This window comes from Oncorhynchus masou, chromosome 1 (genome assembly GCF_036934945.1).
Source record: "Oncorhynchus masou masou isolate Uvic2021 chromosome 1, UVic_Omas_1.1, whole genome shotgun sequence".
Lineage (NCBI taxonomy): Eukaryota > Metazoa > Chordata > Actinopteri > Salmoniformes > Salmonidae > Oncorhynchus > Oncorhynchus masou.
The window spans coordinates 56,723,406-56,744,790 of record NC_088212.1 but is presented as its reverse complement, the minus strand read 5'-3'; the positions used below and the strand labels follow the sequence as shown (position 1 = coordinate 56,744,790).

At 41.6% G+C, this 21,385-nt stretch overlaps 1 protein-coding gene across 2 annotated transcripts in view; it reads right to left on the bottom strand.

Moving 5' to 3' along the window:
- Positions 1-5,895: 5,895 nt before the first annotated feature.
- LOC135546540 (tetraspanin-4-like) overlaps positions 5,896-21,385 on the bottom strand; it is a 106,673-nt gene continuing 91,183 nt past the window's right edge. For both annotated transcript variants that reach the window (XM_064975060.1, XM_064975051.1), the window contains 4 exons: positions 15,979-16,080; positions 13,367-13,498; positions 8,466-8,549; positions 5,896-6,519 (listed from right to left, as the gene is read on the bottom strand). In XM_064975060.1, coding sequence (XP_064831132.1) covers positions 6,451-6,519; positions 8,466-8,549; positions 13,367-13,498; positions 15,979-16,080 — 387 coding nt within the window. In that variant the 3' untranslated portion in view covers positions 5,896-6,450. The remainder of the gene's footprint in view (positions 6,520-8,465; positions 8,550-13,366; positions 13,499-15,978; positions 16,081-21,385) is intronic.

Below are 21,385 nucleotides of genomic sequence, written 5' to 3'. Positions count from 1 at the left end.
GAAAAGATGCTCTGAGTTTGAAGGTAGGCCTTGAAATACATCCACAGGTACACCTCCAATTGACTCAAATGTCAATTAGCCTATCAGAAGCTTATAAAGCTCTTCCAAGCTGTTTAATGGCACAGTCAACTTAGTGTATGTAAACTTCTGACCCACAGGAATTGTGATACAGTGGAATAATCTGTCTGTAAACAATTGTTGGAAAAATGACTTGTGTCATTTACAAAGTAGATGTCCTAACCGACTTGCCAAAACTATAGTTTGTTAACAAGACATTTGCGGAGTGGTTGAAAAATTGGTTTTAATGACTCCTACATAAGTGTATGTAAACTTCTGACTTCAACTGTATACAGTACCAGTCAAAAGTTTAGACACACCTACTCATTCAAGGGGTTTTCTTTATATTTTTACTATTTTCTACATTGTAGAATAATAGTGGATCCATCAAAACTATGATATAACACATGGAATCCTGTAGTAACCAAAAAAAGTGTTTAAAAAAATCAAAATATATTTTATATTTGAGATTCTTCAAATATGAACTCTATCCACTGGTGAATTGTAAGAAAGTGGGTTGATTGCCATCTAAGAGCCAACATATATTTTTTTGCGGCAGTGCTGCCTGTCGGTAGTAATCGTCTCTGATTGAGAGATTCAGGGAGCTATCCTCTTATTAACTAACACATCAGATGCAAAGCATTGAATATTGACATACATTCACTTCAAAATGATTTTTATAACTTTGTCCCAGAAGCATTTAACTGCAGGGCTTTTTCTTGGTGGTAAATACAACCTGTGAACAAATGTTAAATGTATAAGGTTGATGGTTCGGATTATGGGATGCCATGGTCATATTTTTCCGGGTCAGTTACAGTAGATCTGTGGACCATACTAATGGCTAGCTCAGCATATATAAAGGTTTCTATATATATATATATATATGCCCATTTAAATGATTCATAAATTCCATCATTGGATGGTTCGGTAGTTGTCTTTCCCAAGGGACGCCACAGGCCAGCAAAGCTGACGTAAATTGTAAATATGGGGGGAAAAAGGGAGTTACCTGGTAATGTGTGTCTTTGAAAACTTTAATGTTCTCAAACCATTACTGTCCATGATATCGGCAAGGGTATGGATTCCACATTTGAACCTTTGGGGGGGATGCAAAAGGCTGCCCTACAGATCGTAAAGCATTATTGTGTATGGCATGTCATTTCAATTCCCAGTTAACATACTTATTCTATTTTGTGCCAAATAGAAATTGTGTGAGCAATAATAGGACCAAAGCATAGTTTAACATTGTTCAATGGATATATCAGTGAAGACCACCCCTTCCCGTGCAATAGGAGAGACACCATATGTATCTCCATACTTAGCCAGTGGAGGTAGAAGAATATTGTCTAAACAAATGTATGAAATGCTAGTAGCTGGTAATACAATTTAACGTTTGTTATGAATAGTCCTACGTCTTTGCAAGTTTGTTAATTATATCTGGGCTCGCATACCTTGCAATATTTATTTTGAGACCGCAATATGGATTTTTAGCCCAATAGCCAGAAGGGGGGAGACAATGGAAGCATTGAACTACAGAAATTCAGCTGTGGTAATATATTAATTTTGACAATAAGATATTATGCCGGTTAAAGCAAGTGGGATATTTGTCGAGGTAAAATACTTCTGACGTAAGTACTATTTTCAGTCAAAACCATTTTGCCTTCAGTTGGAAATGTCATCATTCTATAGCAGGGGTGCACAACTCAGGCCCTCAAGTCCACAAGGGCTGCACCACGTTCAGTTGCCAAACGTTGACGAACGTTGCAGAAAGCCATAGAGCCGACATGATTCCTTGTTCTACACAACATATTTCCATCTTCCAAAATCACGAGTCCTGCTGAACGCGCAACTGATTCTAGTTTCTACCTGGTACTTTATTGTGACTGGCTGGAGAGTGTGCACACCTGTTTCAAGGTAGAAATCAGTCCCAATTAAAAAGCGACAATGAAAATCTGCATGCAGCACTCAAGGAACAGAGCTGTGCACAATGTTGCCTTGGGCTATACCTACCTTTAGACACCTTTTTACAAATGAAGTGGTTGTAATGAACAAACACTGACATTTTATTTAATAGAAAATATATTAGAAGACTTCAGACTCCAGGACAATACAGGGGATGTACAGTCGTGGCCAACATTTTTGAGTATGACACAAATATACATTTTCACAAGGTCTGCTGCCTCAGTGTCTTTAGATATTTTTGTCAGATGCTACTATGGAATATTGAAGTATAATTACAAGCATTTCATAAGTGTCAAAGGCTTTTATTGACAATTACATGAAATTGATGCAGAGTCAATATTTGCAGTGTTGACCCTTCTTTTTCAAGACCTCTGCAATCCGCCCTGGCATGCTGTCAATTAACTTCTGGGCCACATACTGACTGATGGCAGCCCAGTCTTGCATAATCAATGCTTGGCGTTTGTCAGAGTTTGTGGGTTTTTGTTTGTCCACCCGCCTTTTGAGGATTGACCACAAGTTCTCAATGGAATTAAGGTCTGGGGAGTTTCCTGGCCATGGACCTAAAATATTGATGTTTTGTTCCCCGAGCCACTTAGTTATCAAGGTGCTCCATCATGCTGGAAAAGGCTTTGTTCGTCACCAAACTGTTCCTGGATGGTTGGGAGAAGTTGCTCTCGGAGGATGTGTTGGTACCATTCTTTATTCTTGGCTGTGTTCTTAGACAAAATTGTGAGTGAGCCTACTCCCTTGGCTGAGAAGCAACCCCATACATGAATGGTCTCAGGATGCTTTACTGTTGGCATGACACAGGACTGATGGTAGCGCTCACCTGGTCTTCTCCGGACAAGCTTTTTTCCGGATGCCCCAAACAATCGGAAAGGGGATCAGAGAAAATGACTTTACCCCAGTCCCCAGCAGTCCAATCCCTGTACCTCTTGCAGAATATCAGTTGGTCCCTGATGTTTTTCCTGGAGAGAAGTGGCTTCTTTGCTGCCCTTCTTGACACCAGGCCATCCTCCAAAAGTCTTCGCCTCACTGTACGTGCAGATGCAACCTGCCTGTTGCCATTCCTGAGTAAGCTCTGTACTGGTGGTGCCCCGATCCCGCAGCTGAATCAACTTTAGGAGATAGTCCTGGCACTTGCTGAACTTTCTTGGGCGCCCTGAAACCTTCTTCACAACAGTTGAACCGCTCTCCTTGAAGTTCTTGATGATCTGATAAATGGTTGCTTTAGGTGCAATCTTACTGGCAGCAATATCCTTGCCTGTGAAGCCCTTTTTGTGCAAAGCAATGATGATGGCACGTGTTTCTTTGCAAGTAACCATGGTTGACAGAGGAAGAACAATGATTCCAAGCACCACCCACCTTTTGAAGCTTGCAGTCTGTTATTCGAACTCAATCAGCATGACAGAGTGATCTCCAGCCTTGTCCTAGTCAACACTCACACCTGTGTTAACGACAGAATCACTGACATGATGTCAGCTGGTCCTTTTGTGGCAAGGCTGAAATGCAGTGGAAATGGTTTTTGAGGGATTCAGTTCATTTGCATGGCAAAGAGGGACTTTGCAATTAATTGCAATTCATCTGATCACTCTTCACAACATTCTGGAGTATATGCAAATTGCCATCATACAAACTGAGGCAGCAGACTTTGTGAAAATTTATATTTGTGTCATTCTCAAAACTTTTGGCCACGACTGTACTCCTAGGACAAGCAGACAGTTCAACCATTGCCACGTTTGCAGCTCTCCGTCAGCTCTCTGTCTTTACTGTTTCATCAACTCAGTCAGCGGCTTCAGAGAGACGAGGGAGTGGAGAGGTGAAAGAGAGTGACCGCGAGCGCATGTTTTATTGATCAAGCGCGAGAAGGGAGAAAGCAAGCGAACATGGGAATGAAGTATGGCTCTGCTGAGTGGAGGGAGAGGCATGCAGAAAGTAGGCCTTTGATGAACTCGAGGCGCAATAGCAGAGGTCTCAACAAGGTGGCGAGAGTAGGGGGGAGAAAAGCATGTGCGGACATTTGTTCAATGCTCAAAGGAAATAACATATAGCTCTTTTGATATGTGAAACATTTTAGTATAACCTTTAGGGAGCCTGTAGTGACTGGGGGAGGTTCAGGCATACTGCAGTTTGGTGGTCATGCAATGGGTTTTGAGGCCCTAAAGTAAATATATACTGAACAAAATTTAAGCAAAATGTAAAGTGTTGGTTTCATAAGCAATGCTAATTTCTATGCACAGAGATACCGTAACGAGATCCTGAGGCCCATTGTCGTGCCATCCAAAAATATAGTCTAACTTAAGGAAGTGAAATGTAAACACCAAAGCGTGTTTTAACCCAATACACCCTAAATGATAAGATATTTGTAAATATGTATGCATGTAGGCTATGTATTATAGGTACTTATGTTTAATAGTTTGTAGTTTAGCAGTTTTTATTCATTTTAGGCCTACTTTTATGCTGTTAAGGTAAGTTTTTATTATTATTTCATTATTATTAACCAGTAGTTGCCATATTATTATTGTTATTATGTATTGTTTGTTTTTTGTTTTTCTCATTTGGACACTTGAAAACAAGATGGTGCATCTCAAGAGATTTCATCCCGCAAAATGTTAAATAAATAAATACTGTAGAAAAACGAAGAGAAAAAAGTCAAATTCATACTTAAATGCGAATAGAAAATAGGCTAAATGAATTAGTCTATTTTGCGTTTTTGGTCAATATTACATATTTGTCAATTTGGTGTATTTTCAACCAAGTATCAGTTTCAAATCATTTTTGTTTTATTACCACAAAGTCATACTATTGAAGACTGTGTAATAGTTAACCTCACAGCCTGTTAAGCCCTAGAAACGTAGATTTTTTTTTTTTTACCTTTATTTAACCAGGCAAGTCAGTTAAGAACAAATTCTTATTTTCAATGACGGCCTGAGAACAGTGGGTTAACTGCCTGTTCAGGGGCAGAACGACAGATTTGTACCTTGTCAGCTCGTGGGTTTGAACTCTCAACCTTCCGGTTACTAGTCCGACGCTCTAAAAAATATGAATCTTACTTTGTTCCCCACCCTGGTCTCCCCTACCTCGGTGTGACTGTGTGTGTGTGTGTGTGTGTGTGTGTGTTGCTTGCACACCTGTCCAGTCATAGATGTTGTGGTGTACAGGAAATACACCTGTTACCTACCACTCACTGGCTAGTGTTTAACTGTAGCATCTGAAGATGTAGGCGGTTTTCCCAGGGTTTTTGTAAGGGGGTAGATCAGCTTTAATATTGCAGATTATAGCTTCTATCAATAGCTTCTATCAATGTAATTGTCTTTATCATTTCCAATCCCCCATATATATTTTTTGTAAATATATATATTTTCCCAGTGTTAATTGTGTAAACAGAAATGCACAGCTGCTACCAAGACTCCACTGACACTGACAATCAAAGTACATGTCAACCTACCAAGAGAGATTGTGAACCCACAAAAACATTTCTAATCAAAGGTTTTGCAGAGTTTTCTGATGTTCTCATGCATTTGGTATGGAAGACTGTGTGTTCTACCTAGCTGGGACACAGGGAATGGTTATTCATGGGGGTTACACAGAAGTTGGCTCAATGTGAATGAAATAATATTGATGAGAACTGTGGGAAAGAAATGCCCCTAGGCCACAGCAGGGAGACGTTGTTGAGGATCTTGACAGATTCTGTGACAGTCAGATCTCAAGAGACATTTAGTAGCCTAGGATGACTCATGTTGGTTTTGTTGATCTGTGCAACTCGAGATGGGGCCTAGGGACCATCTTCTATTTTCAGGATATTTTGTGAACATCCAGACATTCTTAGTATTGAAGCTGCCATACTGATTTATATCATTATATTGTATACATAGTAAATCCCTACAGATGAACTTGTTTATTAAATAAGTATTATTATGAATTCACTGTTACAACACACTATAATTTACAGTATTTCTTGACGTTGGAATAAAAAATAAATAAAAAACTCAAGGAAAAGTTGATTTGGATGAGCCAAACATTTACTAACACCATTATAAGAGCCATGCACTTTACTACTCATATGGCCTGTCTTAATAAATGCACTCTTGACCTGCATTCCTTAGCTCTCCTCTCGTTTCAAAAACACTTAAGATTATAGAATGATTCAAAATCATTTAAAACAAATCTTTAAAAAAAAGGATTACTCCTATATATTACATATATATGTTGACCACAAAATGAGCGAATAACATTTAATTCAGCAAAAAAACATCCATTGGCTCCCGATAGTACATTGTGCTTGTTTTACAGTACAGGTCGTTGTGAAGATGTTTACATGAGGATTGGTCGGCGAGTCGTTGGTGAGAAAGGTCTGTCCTAGAGAGAGAGAGAGAGAGAGAGGTGTGTGCCTCACTCATTCACAGAGTCCTTTGGGGCAAAGAGGGGACACTGCTAGGCGTAGAAGGTCTCCACTTTGACTGCTTGGCAGAACATGGTCATAGAGAAGACCAAACCCAGAATCTAAACAAAGGGAACACATACACAACCAAAACCAATGTGACACAACTACATCATCTATAAAGTGGTCGTGTCTGAATACCCATACTTGTGTCCTAAATATAGTATGGAACATTTAGAAAATTGAGTATACTTTAATAGCCCGTATTTCATAGTAATGTCGGCTTTGACAGTTGATAATCGGATATGGGGATTTGCTACCGAAATTAACCAATAACGCAAAACAACGCAATCGTGCAAGATGCATTCTCAGTATGAGAAAATATAACGTTTTCTAGTACGTGATTTTTTTCAATTTAGTATGGTTTAAATGCCAGGATGTTATACTCATTTCGGCTCTTCATCCAGTAGAATTCGATGCACACTTTTCCACAAAGTTGGGAAGAGGTGGGCTGTGAGTGATTGGCCCCAGTTCTCTTCAAGTAGCCAAACGACAAAACTAGGCTCCTTAATTGGGAAGATGCTGAATAGCGAAGCTTCTGCGGTGGTGTTCAAATGTAGGTTAAGTGGTTTTTGTTCTCCTTAAAATTCTCACGAGTATTGCATTGTAAGCAACATCTAAATTGGCCATGGATGGAGATAGTGATTTGGACTTGTGGTTTAACTTAATTATCTGTACTGGCCAATGATTATAACGGCGATTCTTATCCAACCATTAATTCATACATTGTTGTTCCCCTGGCCTGAAAGAATGAAAGTTCAATATGTAGCTAGATGTAGAAGTCTAATGTTAACTAGCTAACTTGCCCATGAACGGACGTTAGGCTAGCAAGCAAGCATTTTAGCCAGGTAGCTGAGGACAACAAAAAATACAAACGTGTACTGTATGACAGAGTGATAGACTGTTTCGGCAACATGAAAGAGAGGACGATGGCATTAGTGTTTCTCTACAAGTACGGTGAGTAAACAGGTTTTTCTACACACACACACACACACACACACACACACACACACACACACACACACACACACACACACACACACACACACACACACACACACACACACACACACACACACACACACACACACACACACACACACACACACACACAGAGAAATCAGAACCATGGACAGCCACATCATATTTATCTTACGTTGATTGGACTAAATTGTTTTTGGCATCTTTTCGTTGTCACTATTAGACTAAGCACAGGTGGTGTTGATGTTAAAATGTTTAAGTTAAAGTGGTGCTGGAGGAGTGCAGGCAGATCCTGTTTTCTTTGCGACAGTTAAGTGGTCCAAAAATGTCTGAAACATTAACTTGTTTTTACCATGCTGTAGGTAATGGAACTAACTGTACATGCAATATGCTTTGTGGACTTCACTGGACAGAGGTTGCTATATTTTGTGACAAAACAAAGGTGTGGTTGAATTTATTTGGATTGTTTAGCCCTGTATATCACGGTTGCAAGGCACATGAATAAACAGGTGATAGAGCAAACAACGAAATTATCACAACGCAGGTTGCAGTCGTGGCATACTGTATACTTTTTATATGCTAAATAGTATGCAGTTTAAGTGTGTAGTAAGCTAGTATGGGTATTTGGACAAGACCAGTGTATCCATTGAGAATAAAAGGAACAACCTCAAGAATTTGAATTGGATTTCACTGTAATTGTTAATTGAGGCCTACTTTTAAATCATCTAATTTCTTATCAATTATTAGGGATATTAGCCTGGTTCCAGATCTGTTCAATATGTGCTTTAACCAACTCCTGACTTTTGTTGTCCTGCCATTCAGTCTGACCCCCAATGCAAGCTACAGTAAACGTTCATATGCACAGATATTTCGAATGGAGTCTGTATAGCAAAGTTGGAAAAGCAGATACCGATCTACTGGTGCCAAGCTAAGATGTTATGGTTCCCTGTCAATAGACATCACTATAAAATGCTACCCACTGAAGCATAAGCACTGAAGAGTACAATTGTGTCACCAGTGTCTGTACCTGTGTGAGTGCCGTACACAAGGCAAATATCCACAGGGCCACCAGATTCTGTTGTATCCAATCCTTCACCCGCTCGTAACATGGCTGTGGAGACACACAGGAATGGAAACAAAAGTTTTACAGCACATTATACAAAAAAACGTCACATTAATTTATAGCATGGGGTGCCTAAGTGTAGCCTACAGCAGGGTTGGGGTACATTTAATTTTCCTTCTCGTGCTAGTCTTGGTAGACTTACAAGAGGATCGGCCCACAGGCCCTTCTCTACACCGCCCAACACTAAGTGACACATCCCCCATACATGCCTTTTACTCTGCAAATCATCTCCTTATCATGTTAGCTAAGTGGGTCCCATATGGATGCCTAACCCCCCCCCCCCTCTTCTCTGTTGAATAAATGTTCCCTGGGATAGCTACCATCCCTATCTATCACTAGGGGGGGGGAAGGTTGGGAGTAACTTGCAGATGGTACCATTGCTCTGTGCTGGGACAACATTTAGACGAGCGAACGAGCTGAATTTTTCATGGCAAACACAAGCAGATTATACACTTAGGCGACAACGCCTAAAGTTTCTCCAACTCTCCCTTTTGAATATTCAAGAGACATTACGTGAAACACAGTGTCAATGAAAAGGATGATGTACCACGAGACAAATAAGTCTTCACGTATAGAATTGTCAATAGTTTATATATCCTTAAAGCAGCTAAAGTGGTTGTTGTAATTATGAAAGATAGTGGCATAGACAACGTCAGACAGCGATGGGACTGGCACAGAGTACATGAGCCTGGCATGGTATACGGCAGAAAGAATTTATGCCTCCCAGTCTTTAGCACTGCTGGTTTTCAGTCTTCCCCTATAATCAGGGATTTAGACCTGTGACACCAGTTGAGTGGATTCTTTCACCAAACAAATGTATTAATCAAGTAATTATATATTAATTAACTACCAGGGGCAAAAGAAAGAAAATCAGCAATGCTGCTGCAGACCTCAAGGCACAGATTTCAAAACCCCATAGATTAACATAATAAAAAAAATCCCCATCGAAATCTGTCTAAGCTAGAGATATGTTTTTTTGTTCTGTATGGGCTCAATCCACCACATACGCCCATGTTGGCCTTCCGCATTTGCGGTGAAAAGTGACAGGGATACAGAGCTGTTTGTCAGACCAGGAGATGAAAATGTCTAACACTACAGAGGTTTTCTTGAGAAGACCGATTTTTGGAAATTGTTTGGGCAACAAACTATGACCCCAGTATCGAAAGCAGAGACTCTCATGAACACCAACGGTGTTCTCCGTTTTGTTCTACGACCCCCAAAAGTGTCACAGGACTCGTCTAAACGTAACCCGGTACTGGTTTTTAAAAAGTTTTGTGCCTCAAAAAAGGGGTAAAATGTGTAAAATAATATATAAACTCAACAAAAAAAATAAACATCCTTTCACTGTCAACTGCGTTTATTTTCAGCAAACTTTCAGCAAACTCGTGCACTAGCGACATCTGTGGTGGGCCGGGCGCAGTGCACGCTGACACGGTCGCCAGGTGTATGGTGTTTCCTCTGACACATTGGTGTGGCTGGCTTCCGAGTTGAATGGGCATCGTATCAACTTAGTGTAAATATTTCAACAACTGAGACATAAACTGAACAAGTTCCACAGACATGTGACTAACAGAAATTGAATAATTTGTCCCTGAACAAAGGGGTTTCAAAATCAAAAGTAACAGTCGGTATCTGGTGTGGCCACCAGCTGCATTAAGTACTGCAGTGCATCTCCTCCTCATGGACTGCACCAGATTTTGCCAGTTCTTGCTGTGAGATGTTACCCCACTCTTCCACCAAGGCACCTGCAAGTTTCCGGACATTTCTAGGGGGGATTGGCCCTAGCCCTCCGATCCAACAGGTCCCAGTCGTGCTCAGTGGGATTGAGATCCGGGCTCTTCGCTGGTCATGGCAGAACACTGTCATTCCTGTCTTGCAGGAAATCACGCACAGAACGAGCAGTATGGCTGGTGGCATTGTCATGCTGGAGGGTCATGTCAGGATAAGCCTGCAAAAAGGGTACCACATGAGGGATGAGGATGTATTCCCTGTAACGCACAGCGTTGAGATTGCCTGCAATGACAACAAGCTCAGTCCGATGATGCTGTGACACACCGCCCCAGACCATGACAGACCCTTCACCTCCAAATCGATCCCGCTTCAGAGTACAGGCTTCGGTGTAACGCTCATTCCTTCGACGATAAACGCGAATCCGACCATCACCCCTGGTGAGACAAAACCGCGACTCGTCAGTGAAGAGCACTTTTTGCCAGTCCTGTCTGGTCCAGCAACGGTGGGTTTGTACCCATAGAGCGACGTTGTTGCCGGTGATGTCTTGTGAGGACCTGCCTTACAACAGGCCTACAAGCCCCCAGTCCAGCCTCTCTCAGCCTATTGCGGACAGTCTGAGCACTGATGGAGGGATTGTGCGTTCCTGGTTTAACTTGGGAAGTTGTTGTTGCCATCCTGTACCTGTCCTGCAGGTGTGACGTTCGGATGTACCAAAAATGTGCAGGTGTTGTTACACGTGGTCTGCCACTGCAAGGACTATCAGATGTCCGTCCCGTCTCCCTGTCGCGCTGTCTTAGGCATCTCACAGTACGGACATTACAATTTATTGCCCTGGCCACATCTGCAGTCCTCATACCTCCTTGCAGCATGCCTAGGGCACATTCACGCAGATGAGCAGGGACCCTGGGCATCTTACTTTTGGTGTTTTTCAGGATCAGTAGAAAGGCCTCTTTAGTGTCCTAAGTTTTCATAACTGTGACCTTAATTGCCTACCGTCTGTAAGCTGTTAGTGTCATAACGACCGTTCCACAGGTGCATGTTCATTAATTGTTTATGGTTCGTTGAACAATATGGGAAACAGTGATTTTTACGAATTATCTTTGAAAGACAGGGTCCTGGATGTTTCTTTTTTTTTGTTGCTGAGTTTATATTATTTCATTCTGTGAGACATATATACACTGCTCAAAAAATAAAGGAAACACTAAAATAACACATCCTAGATCTGAATGAATGAAATATTCTTATTAAATACTTTTTTCTTTACATAGTTGAATGTGCTGACAACAAAATCAAAACAACACTACAGGCTGATCCAACTTTGATGTAATGTCCTTAAAACAAGTCAAAATAAGGCTCAGTAGTGTGTGTGGCCTCCACATGCCTGTATGACCTCCCTACAACGGCTGCGCATGCTCCTGATGAGGTGGCGGATGGTCTCCTGAGGAATCTCCTCCCAGACCTGGACTAAAGCAGCCGCCAACTCCTGGACAGTCTGTGGTGTAGCGTGGCGTTGGTAGATGGGCGAGACATGATGTCCCAGATGTGCTCAATTGGATTCAGGTCTGGGGAACGGGCGGGCCAGTCCATAGCATCAATGCCTTCCTCTTGCAGGAACTGCTGACACACTCCAGCCACATGAGGTCTTGCATTGTCTTGCATTCGGAGGAACCCAGGGTACCTAATGGCAGTCAGGCTACCTCTGGCGAGCACATGGAGGGCTGTGCGGCCCCCCAAAGATATGCCACCCCACACCATGACTGACCCACCGCCAAACCGGTCATGCTGGAGGATGTTGCAGGCAGCAGAACGTTCTCCATGGCGCCTCCTGACTCACATGTGCTCAGTGTGAACCTGCTTTCATCTGTAAAGAGCACAGGGCGCCAGTGGAAAATTTGCCAATCTTTGTGTTCTCTGGCAAATTAAAAACGTCCTGCACGGTGTTGGGCTGTAAGCACAACCCCAACCTGTGGACGTCGGGCCCTCATACCACCCTCATGGAGTCTGTTTCTGACCGTTTGAGCAGACACTTGCACATTTGGCCTGCTGGATGTCATTTTGCAGGGCTCTGGCAGTGCTCCTCCTGCTCCTCCTTGCACAAAGGCGGAGGTAGCGGTCCTGCTGCTGGGTTGTTGCCCTCCTACAGCCTCCTCCACGTCTCCTGATGCACTGGCCTGTCTCCTGGTAGCATCTCCATGCTCTGGACACTACGCTGACAGACACAGCAAACCTTCTTGCCACAGCTCGCATTGATGTGCCATCCTGGATGAACTGCACTACCTGAGCCACTTGTGTGGGTTGTAGACTCCGTCTCATGCTACCACTAGAGTGAAAGCACAGCCAGCATTCCAAAGTGACTAAAACATCAGCCAGGAAGCATAGGAACTGAGAAGTGGTCTGTGGTCCCCACCTGCAGAACCACTCCTTTATTGGGGGTGTCTTGCTAATTGCCTATAACTTCCACCTGTTGTCTATTCCATTTGCACAACAGCATGTGAAATTTATTGTCAATCAGTGTTGCTTCCTAAGTGGACAGTTTGATTTCACAGAAGTGTGATTGACTTTGAGTTACATTGTGTTGTTTAAGTGTTCCCTTTATTTTTTTGAGCAGTGTATATATATTCCTGAGCTTTCTTATATCTCCTAGATATAGGATAGATACTTAAAAAACTTATTCCTTATGATACATCTCTTTTGCCATTTAAGAATGTGTTATTCACTGGGTTTCTATGGGCTATAGCCCATAGGGTTAAATACCCCTTATATTTGAATATGCCTTATACCCCAAATATAAGGCATATGAGAACAGGTAGTTATCCACAGCAGAGCAGTGTTTCACAAATGGTGGGTTGGGTTTTAGCAAAAGCTCAGTGGACTGTGGGTGGATTGTCTGAGATTTATCACAGTATACTGTAATGTTTTGTTTACCTGGTTGGTCACAAGGAAGTTTTTGGACCAAACAATTACATTTGGGCAACGAAAACAACCGCGTGTGCGTATGTGTGTCGGAGAGAGGGAGAGTGTATGTGTGGGTACATGTGTGTTTGTTAGTGTAAGTGTGATTCTGTGCATCTTACCGCGGTCCACCAGGTCCCTGGGTTCACGAGGCCACAGTTGTCGCTGTACTCCAGACAGCAGGAATCGGGCACGCGGCTGGCATTGTACACCTCAAACCAGTCCGTATGGTTGGTCACGCCACAGCAGCGGAACTACACCAGACAAGGACACTGAACGTTAATGACCGAACAGAGAGGAACACCAAAAATGCTACACACTAAAACCATTCTGCATAATTCATGAACAGAGATCGTTCTCTGGCACTTCCATATGTACGGTACCAGTCAAAAGTTTGGACACGCCTACTCATTCAAGGGTTTTTCTTTATTTATACTATTTTCTACATTGTAGAATAATAATGAAGACATCACAACTATGAAATAACACATATGGAATCATGTACTAACCAAAATAAATGTTAAACAAATCTAAATATATTTTATATTCTTCAAAGTAGCCACCCTTTACCTTGATGACAGCTTTGCACACTCTTGGCATTCTCTCAACCAGCTTCACCTGGAATGCTTTTCCAACAGTCTTGAAGAAGTTCCCACATATGCTGAGCACTTGTTGGCTGCTTTTCCTCTCCTCGGTCTAACTCATCCCAAACCATCTCAATTGGGATGAGGTTGGGTGATTGTGAAGGCCAGGTCATCTGATGCAGCATTCCATCACTCTCCTTCTTGGTCAATTAGCCCTTTCACAGCCTGGAGGTGTGTTGGGTCATTGTCCTGTTGAAAAACAAATGATAATCCCACTAAGCACAAACCAGATGGGATGGCGTATCGCTGCAGAATGCTGTGGTAGCCATGCTGGTTAAGTGTGCCTTGAATTCTAAATAAATCACAGACAGCGTTACCAGTCTCTTCTTCTTATTGGTGTCCTTTTGTAGTGGTTTCTTTGCAGCAATTCGACCATGAAGGCCTGATTCACGCAAGTCTCCTCTGAACAGTTGGTGTTGAGATGTGTCTGTTACTTGAACTCTGTGAAACATTTATGTGGACTGCAATTTCTGAGGCTGATAACTCTAATGAACTCTAGGTCTTCCTTTCCTGTGGCAGTCCTCATGAGAGCCAGTTTCATCATAGCGCTTGATGGTTTTTGTGACTGCACTTGAAGAAACTTTCAAAGTTCTTGAAATTGTCTGAATTGACTGACCTTCATGTCTTAAAGTAATGATGGACTGTAATTTATCTTTGCTTATTTGAGCTGTTCTTGCCATAATATGGACCTGGTCTTTTACCAAATAGGGCTATCTTCTGTATACCACCCCTACCTTGTCACAACACAACTGATTGGCTCAAACGCATTAAGGAAAGAAATTCCACAAATGTACTTTTAACATGGCACACCTGTTAATTGAAATGCATTCCAGGTGACTACCTCTTGAAGCTGGTTGAGAGAATGCCAAGAATGTGAAAAGCTGCCATCAAAGCAAAGTGTGGCTACTTTGAAGAATCTGAAATATAAAATATATCTTGATTTGTTTAAAACTTTGGGTTAATACATGATTCCATAAGTTTCATTTCATAGTTTTGATACCTTCACTATTATTCTACAATGTAGAAAATAGTAAAAAATAAAGAAAAACCCTTGAATAAGTACTGTATGTTAAACATATCTCTGTCACATCTTTTACTTGGATAGTTCTCCCTCATCACTCCAAAATGGTCATTCCTGAATTTAAACTAGATGAACTTTGCCTGGGTGCATTTTGCAGTGTGGTAATGTATTCAATGGGGGAGGGTGGAGAGGGTTAACTTAGTCTTATGGAATAAGAACACTTGCTGCGGTTTTGACATGTGACTCAATCTAGAATTTAATCTTGAACACATGGTCTCACTCACTCACTCACGATGTGCAGTCAGTCACACAACTTCACTAATGCACACTATTCACTAATGCACACTACAAACAATGAAACTGGACTTTATAATGTAAAAAAAAGGGTCATTCTGTGATCAAATAGCCCAAAGTGATATCTTGTATCTGGTATCTTTTGACATCTCTCGGCAGCTTTCACCAGCAGTGGCTGCTGCATTTTTATCAGCTCCTTTTATTCAAACTTTTTCTCTACTATCTTTCCTCACCGTGTGTTTTCTACTTTTCTTTTGCCCATGATTTGAGCTGTGGATTTTAGTCATGAATAATACAAAGCCAAGCACATCAAAGTGAGTGTGGAAACAAACAGTGTTGTTCTTCGGGGAGCCGTGCGGTCCAATTTGCATTTCTCTTACTGTTTGGCAGCCTATTTAAAGAATCCAAGGCTATTCTTATTGGTTGGAATCAGGTTAGATTGCGTAATCCCTTGTCCCTATGAAGTGTCCCTATGATCATGTAATTAGCCTGCAGTACTGTATTTCTAAAAACTTGGCCTCTTTTAACACTATCCTGGTCCCAGATCTGATTGTGCTGTCTTGCTAACTCCTATGGTCATTGTCATGCATTGGTATAAACCGATCTGGGACCAGGCCAATTTAAGACAAGTGTACTGTTCTACTGCTGACCACCAGGGGGCAGTCTAAGCAGGACACATTGACTTACATTTTACATTGACATTTTAGTCACTTAGCATTCGCTCTTATCCAGAGCGACTTGCAAGTAGGGTTAAGTGCCTTGCGTATGGACTTACATCAGTTTGTACGATCATCCAGGCATTGGTCAAGCCTACGTTGCCTTCGGTGCCAAAGAGCTGGAGTCCCCTCTTCAAATCCCTCTGGGCATAGTGATCAATCTGGATACAAGACACACAAAGACATCAAGGTGAAGACATGGACATCCTTACTCATGCAAAACACACACACACAAACACTCTCTGTCTCTGTCTCTCTGTCTCCGAAACACACAACTTATTTACACATTCAGACAGTCAACCTACAATACATCAATCTGATATATTGCCATTGATCCAGAGCCTTTGCTCTCTCAAAAACTGTGCCAGTAGGGTAATGCAGTCTTTTGGCATGTTTGTATAGAGGGCAACAGGCTGACACCATCAGTGGTCTGTTCAACCCGCTGTCAAAAGGGCTCTCCCAACTTTGCTAAAATCACATTTGTTTACAGCCATTTCAACAAAGCCGCAATGTAGCATGACTAATAGACTCTATACCTGATTATTTGCCTGAGCAAAATAATATACGGGTACAATGTAGAACACAAAGGTAACACAAAGGATAAAAGAGCATGAATAAGGACTTCAGGGGAAGTGTTACTAAAATACAATTTCATGATTTTAGCTTTGTTCTTGTCTTGTATTCCGTTCTGAAAATAACAGGAGCAAAATTTGCTCTGCTGAAAGCACAACGGGCCTTATTCTGACTTGAGATGCACGCTTAACTCCGACTTTCGTGTCCTTCATTGATGTCAATGGGAGAAAAATTTGAGTTTAGTGCTATCTCAAGTCAGAATACGGCCCTTAGGAAATATTTCTCCTTGTATCTTTACAGCAGATACTGGCTCATACTTCCAACTTTGCTGACACTGCTGTAACTTAAAAAAGGCATGATCAAATCTGTCTGGATAAAGATCAATCCACTCTGATCATTTTTTTTGGGGGGTCTTGGAGGCCTGGCGATTAGGAGCTTGGGCCGATGGCTGATGGATCGCTGGTTCGGGTCCCCGTTTTTGACCTTGTGGGAGATCTGTCGACGTGCCCTTGAGCAGGGCGTTGACCCTGGTTGCTTCTGTGTGTCGCACTGAATGGGAGTCCGTTAGATGATCAATGTGATGTAGTTGTTGAGCGGCTTCACTGCAAGTATATTGTATGTTTTAAATATTCAATAAAAAATAAATAATAATATACTTTTAAAAATTATTCTAATAATAATAATTTTAAAAAGCATATCCCGTGTATCGCCTTGGAACACACTGACTCATATTATGCCAGATCACCACAAGACAGCTAAACCTGCCATATTAGATTAGAGATTCAAAGGATTTTGCATCATTTTCCAGCAAATGGCAATTGCTGCGGCCTCACAGTCTTTAAAGTCATTGCTTTGAGTGATTCTAATCAACTTGACGCTGCTTACAGAAGCTACTGTTGTTTTATACACACTGTTATGGATTAGCCTGAATCATGTTGTCATCAAATGTGCAATTTAGAAACAGTGTGAAAACACACCAAACACTCTCTCTTCCCAAAGCAGCTCATTATACAGCAGTAGAGCTATTAAAATCTTTCTCTAGGCCTCAAGGTTTGCTGTTTTTTCATGTTTATTTTCTTCCTGGTAGTTCATTTATGGATTAAGGCTAAACTAGAGTCCGCTCACCTGGTGTCCCAGGTCTGAATCCATCCCTTGCTCTTTCTCATTGTCTAAAAATATGTTCTCTCCTCTGTCCTCTCCTCTGCTCCTTCATCTGTACTGATCTTAAAGAATGTACCAGCTGAAAGCCAGGCTAATGACGAGCTTCCAGCATATTTTTTCCCCTTTCAAATCTTTTCCTGTCAGTGCAGTGAAGGGAGAGGAGAGAACAACATTTCATTTCAGACAGTGTACATAGAGTGCATTTGCAAAGTATTCAGACCCCTTGACTTTTTCAACATTTTGTTACGTTACAGCCTTATTCTAAAATGGATTAAATCGTTTTTCCCCCTAATCAATCTACACACAACACCCCATAATGACAAAGCAAAAACAGCTTGTTTCGAAATAAAAAATAAAATGCGTAAATATCACAAGCTTCGCACACCTGTATTTGGAAAGTTTCTCCCACTCTTCTCTGCAAATCCTCTCAAGCTCTGTCAGGTTGGATGGGGAGCTTTGCTGCACAGCTATTTTCAGGTCTCTCCGGAGATGTTCAATCGGGTTCAAGTCTGAACTCTGGCTGGGCCACTCAAGGACATTCAGAGTCTTATCCCGAAGCCACTCCTGCGTCTTGGCTGTGTGCTTAGGGTCATTGTCCTGTTGGAAGGTGAACCTTTGCCCCTGTCTGAGGTCCTAAGTGCTCTAGATTTTCATCAAGGATCTCTCTGTACTTTGCTCCGTTCATCTTTCCCTCAATCCTGACTAGTCTCCCAGTCCCTGCCGCGGAGAAACATCCCCACAGCATGATGCTACCACCACCATGCTTCACCGAATGGATGACAGGTTTCCACCAGACGTGACGCTTGGCATTCAGGCCAAAGAGTTCAATCTTGGTTTCATCAGACCAGAGAATCTTGTTTCTCATTGTTCCTTTTAGTAAACTCCAAACGGTCTGTCATGTGGCTTTTACTGAGGGGTGGCTTCCGTCTGGCCACTCTACCATAAACACTTGATTAGTGAAGTACAGTAGAGATAGTACTTCACTAATCAAGGCCCTTCTCCCCCAATTGCTCAGTTTGGCCGGGCAGCCAGGTGGTTCCAAACATCTTCTATTTAAGAATGATGGAGTCCACTGTGTTCCTTGGGCACTTCAATGCTGCAGACATTTTTTGGTACCCTTCCCAAGATATGTGCCTCGACACAATTCTGTCTTGGAGCTCTACAGACAATTCCTTCGTACTCATGGCTTGTTTTTTGCTCTAACATGCACTGTCAACTTTGGGACCTTATATAGACAGGTGTGTGTGTGTTTCCAAATCATGTCCAATCAATTGAATTTTTTTCTACAACTCCAAGTTGTAGAAACAGCTCAAGGATGATCAATGGAAACAGGATGCACTTGAGCTCAATTTTGAGTCTCATAGCAAAGGGTCTGAATACTTATGTAAATAAGGTATTTCTAAAAACCTGTTTTCGCTTCGTCATTATGGGATATTGTGGGTAGATTGGGGGGGGGGGGGGTTAATCCATTTCAGAATAAGGCTGGAATGTAACACATTTTGGAAAAATCTGTGGGTCTGAATACTTTCTGTATTTTTGACATTGCACTGTGTTAAATGTTTAATGGACAAGGAATCAGGAAATGTGAAGAGAAGGCGAAGGCTCTATGCATCGTCCCATTAACTAGGCAAGTCAGTTAAGACCAAATTCTTATTTACAATGACGGCCTACCCCGGCCAAACCCTATACTGCACGACGCTGGGCCAATTGTGCGCCACCCTATGGTACTCTCAATCACGGCCGTTTGTGATACAGCCTGGAATCGAACCAGGGTCTGTAGTGACACCTCTAGCTAGATGCAGTGCCTTAGACCGCCCGCTCGGGAGCCCCAACTGGTAAAATGGCAAACTGTTTATCTATGTTCGTCTGTGATAGCTCCCAGCAAGGATAGAATACTGTCAAAATGGGGTCTTTTTGTGGTTCTATTCTCTCTGGAGGTATTCCCTTTAATGTCGTATGTTTATTCAAATGCATTCATATGTATTCATATTTATTCATAGGGAAACATTGACAGGAGCTGTTCACGTTTTGTTTTCCACAGTCTATTTTCCTCAATGCTGCTTTGCTCCAATTCTACTTATTGTATTACGGTTTTATCTCAACCTGATTGCAATATTGAATTCTATGAAGTTTAAATCAACAGATACTTTTACTAGACGTGGGTTCAAATAGTTTAGTATTTGTACTTTGAGCGATTGGTTGAGCCTGCCTGTAACGGCTGTCCTCTTCATCTGAGGAGGAGTAGGAAGGATCGAACCAATATGTGTCCATGTTCATATTTATTTAAACTCAGAACACTAAAACCAAAATAACAAAAATAGACCAACACAAAACAGAAAACCTGGTACAGATACAAAACAAAAAACAACTACCCACAACTCAAGGGTGAAACCAGGCTGCCTAAGTATGGTTCTCAATCAGAGACAACGATTGACAGCTGCCTCTGATTGGGAACCATACCAGGCCAAACACATAGAAATACAAACATAGAACAAAACAGAATACCCACCCACATCACACCCTGACCAAACTAAAAATAGAAATAATCTACGGTCAGGGCGTGACATTACCTGAGTGCCAGTTGATCCTGCCTGGAGTGCCAGAGGTCCAGCTAAAGTGTTTTAAGCAAAACAAATACTATTTGAACCCAGATTTTTTTTACTGTCAACACCCCTACAGGATTTCAACAATGGGTTTCTCCTTTTCACACAAAGAACAGAACATTTTATGTTTTGTAGGTAGTCCAATGAATTAGTAATTTCATGTCGCCATTAATTTAATGGGTGAATCACTATGATTACTTGTGTGTTTTACCAATCAAACGTTTCTCTCAGCACAAAATGAAACTTCTCCATGCTTGAAATGTATTCAGGAAGTGGTTACATGACTCAATTTCAAATTGCTACATTGAACCTCAGTCCCATGCTGCTGAGGTTGAAATGTGCACCTTGTTTATGTAAGAAATATGATCCTTACTATTATATACAACAAACTGAGTTGTGCCACACATTGGAGAAAATGTCACTGTTTTTCATTTGAGTCACATTCTAATGCTTTCATCATTGACGCTTTTACAAATATTAATGAATTAATCATATTGTAAACAAATAAATTATTTAAAAAAACATTATATAAAGTGTATACCAACTGAAAGTGACTGACACCAACTCCAGGTGACTCTGACAACTTCCATGGACATGTGAGTCTGTCCTAATATGGACAACGTACGGATCACCATTTTCCTACAGTAATTGGTTTGACCGACTCGGTTTCCTACTTAGAAAGGAACCCCCGCCTGGCTGCTGTAACTTTTTTAATGACCCTATTTGATTAGGTGGTGATGAGACTAGGTCAGCGTTTCCAAATCCTGGTCTTGGGGAACCTGAGAGGAGCACATTTTAGTTTAGTTATTGAAGTCAGTCAAAGATTGCAAGGTTGGCAGCTGTAGGCTGGCATTAGGTGGCACGCGCTGATGTGTTGAAGGAACAGATGGGAGTGTTCAAGGCCATCAGTGGAGTAGCGGTGTTGTGGGAATGAGACCCGGCAACAGAATACTGATGAAGGATCAGAAATCAGCTCTCTGGGTAAAGTTTCCTCATTATTCCGTACTTTCTCATTTATGTTGAATCAACGTTGCTGGTAGGCTGAATATTTCTGAAATAGGGCAGCAACAGACTGTACACTGTTTTTGTAACTCAGATTTTCAGCGGTAACTGATACATTTTGCGATAA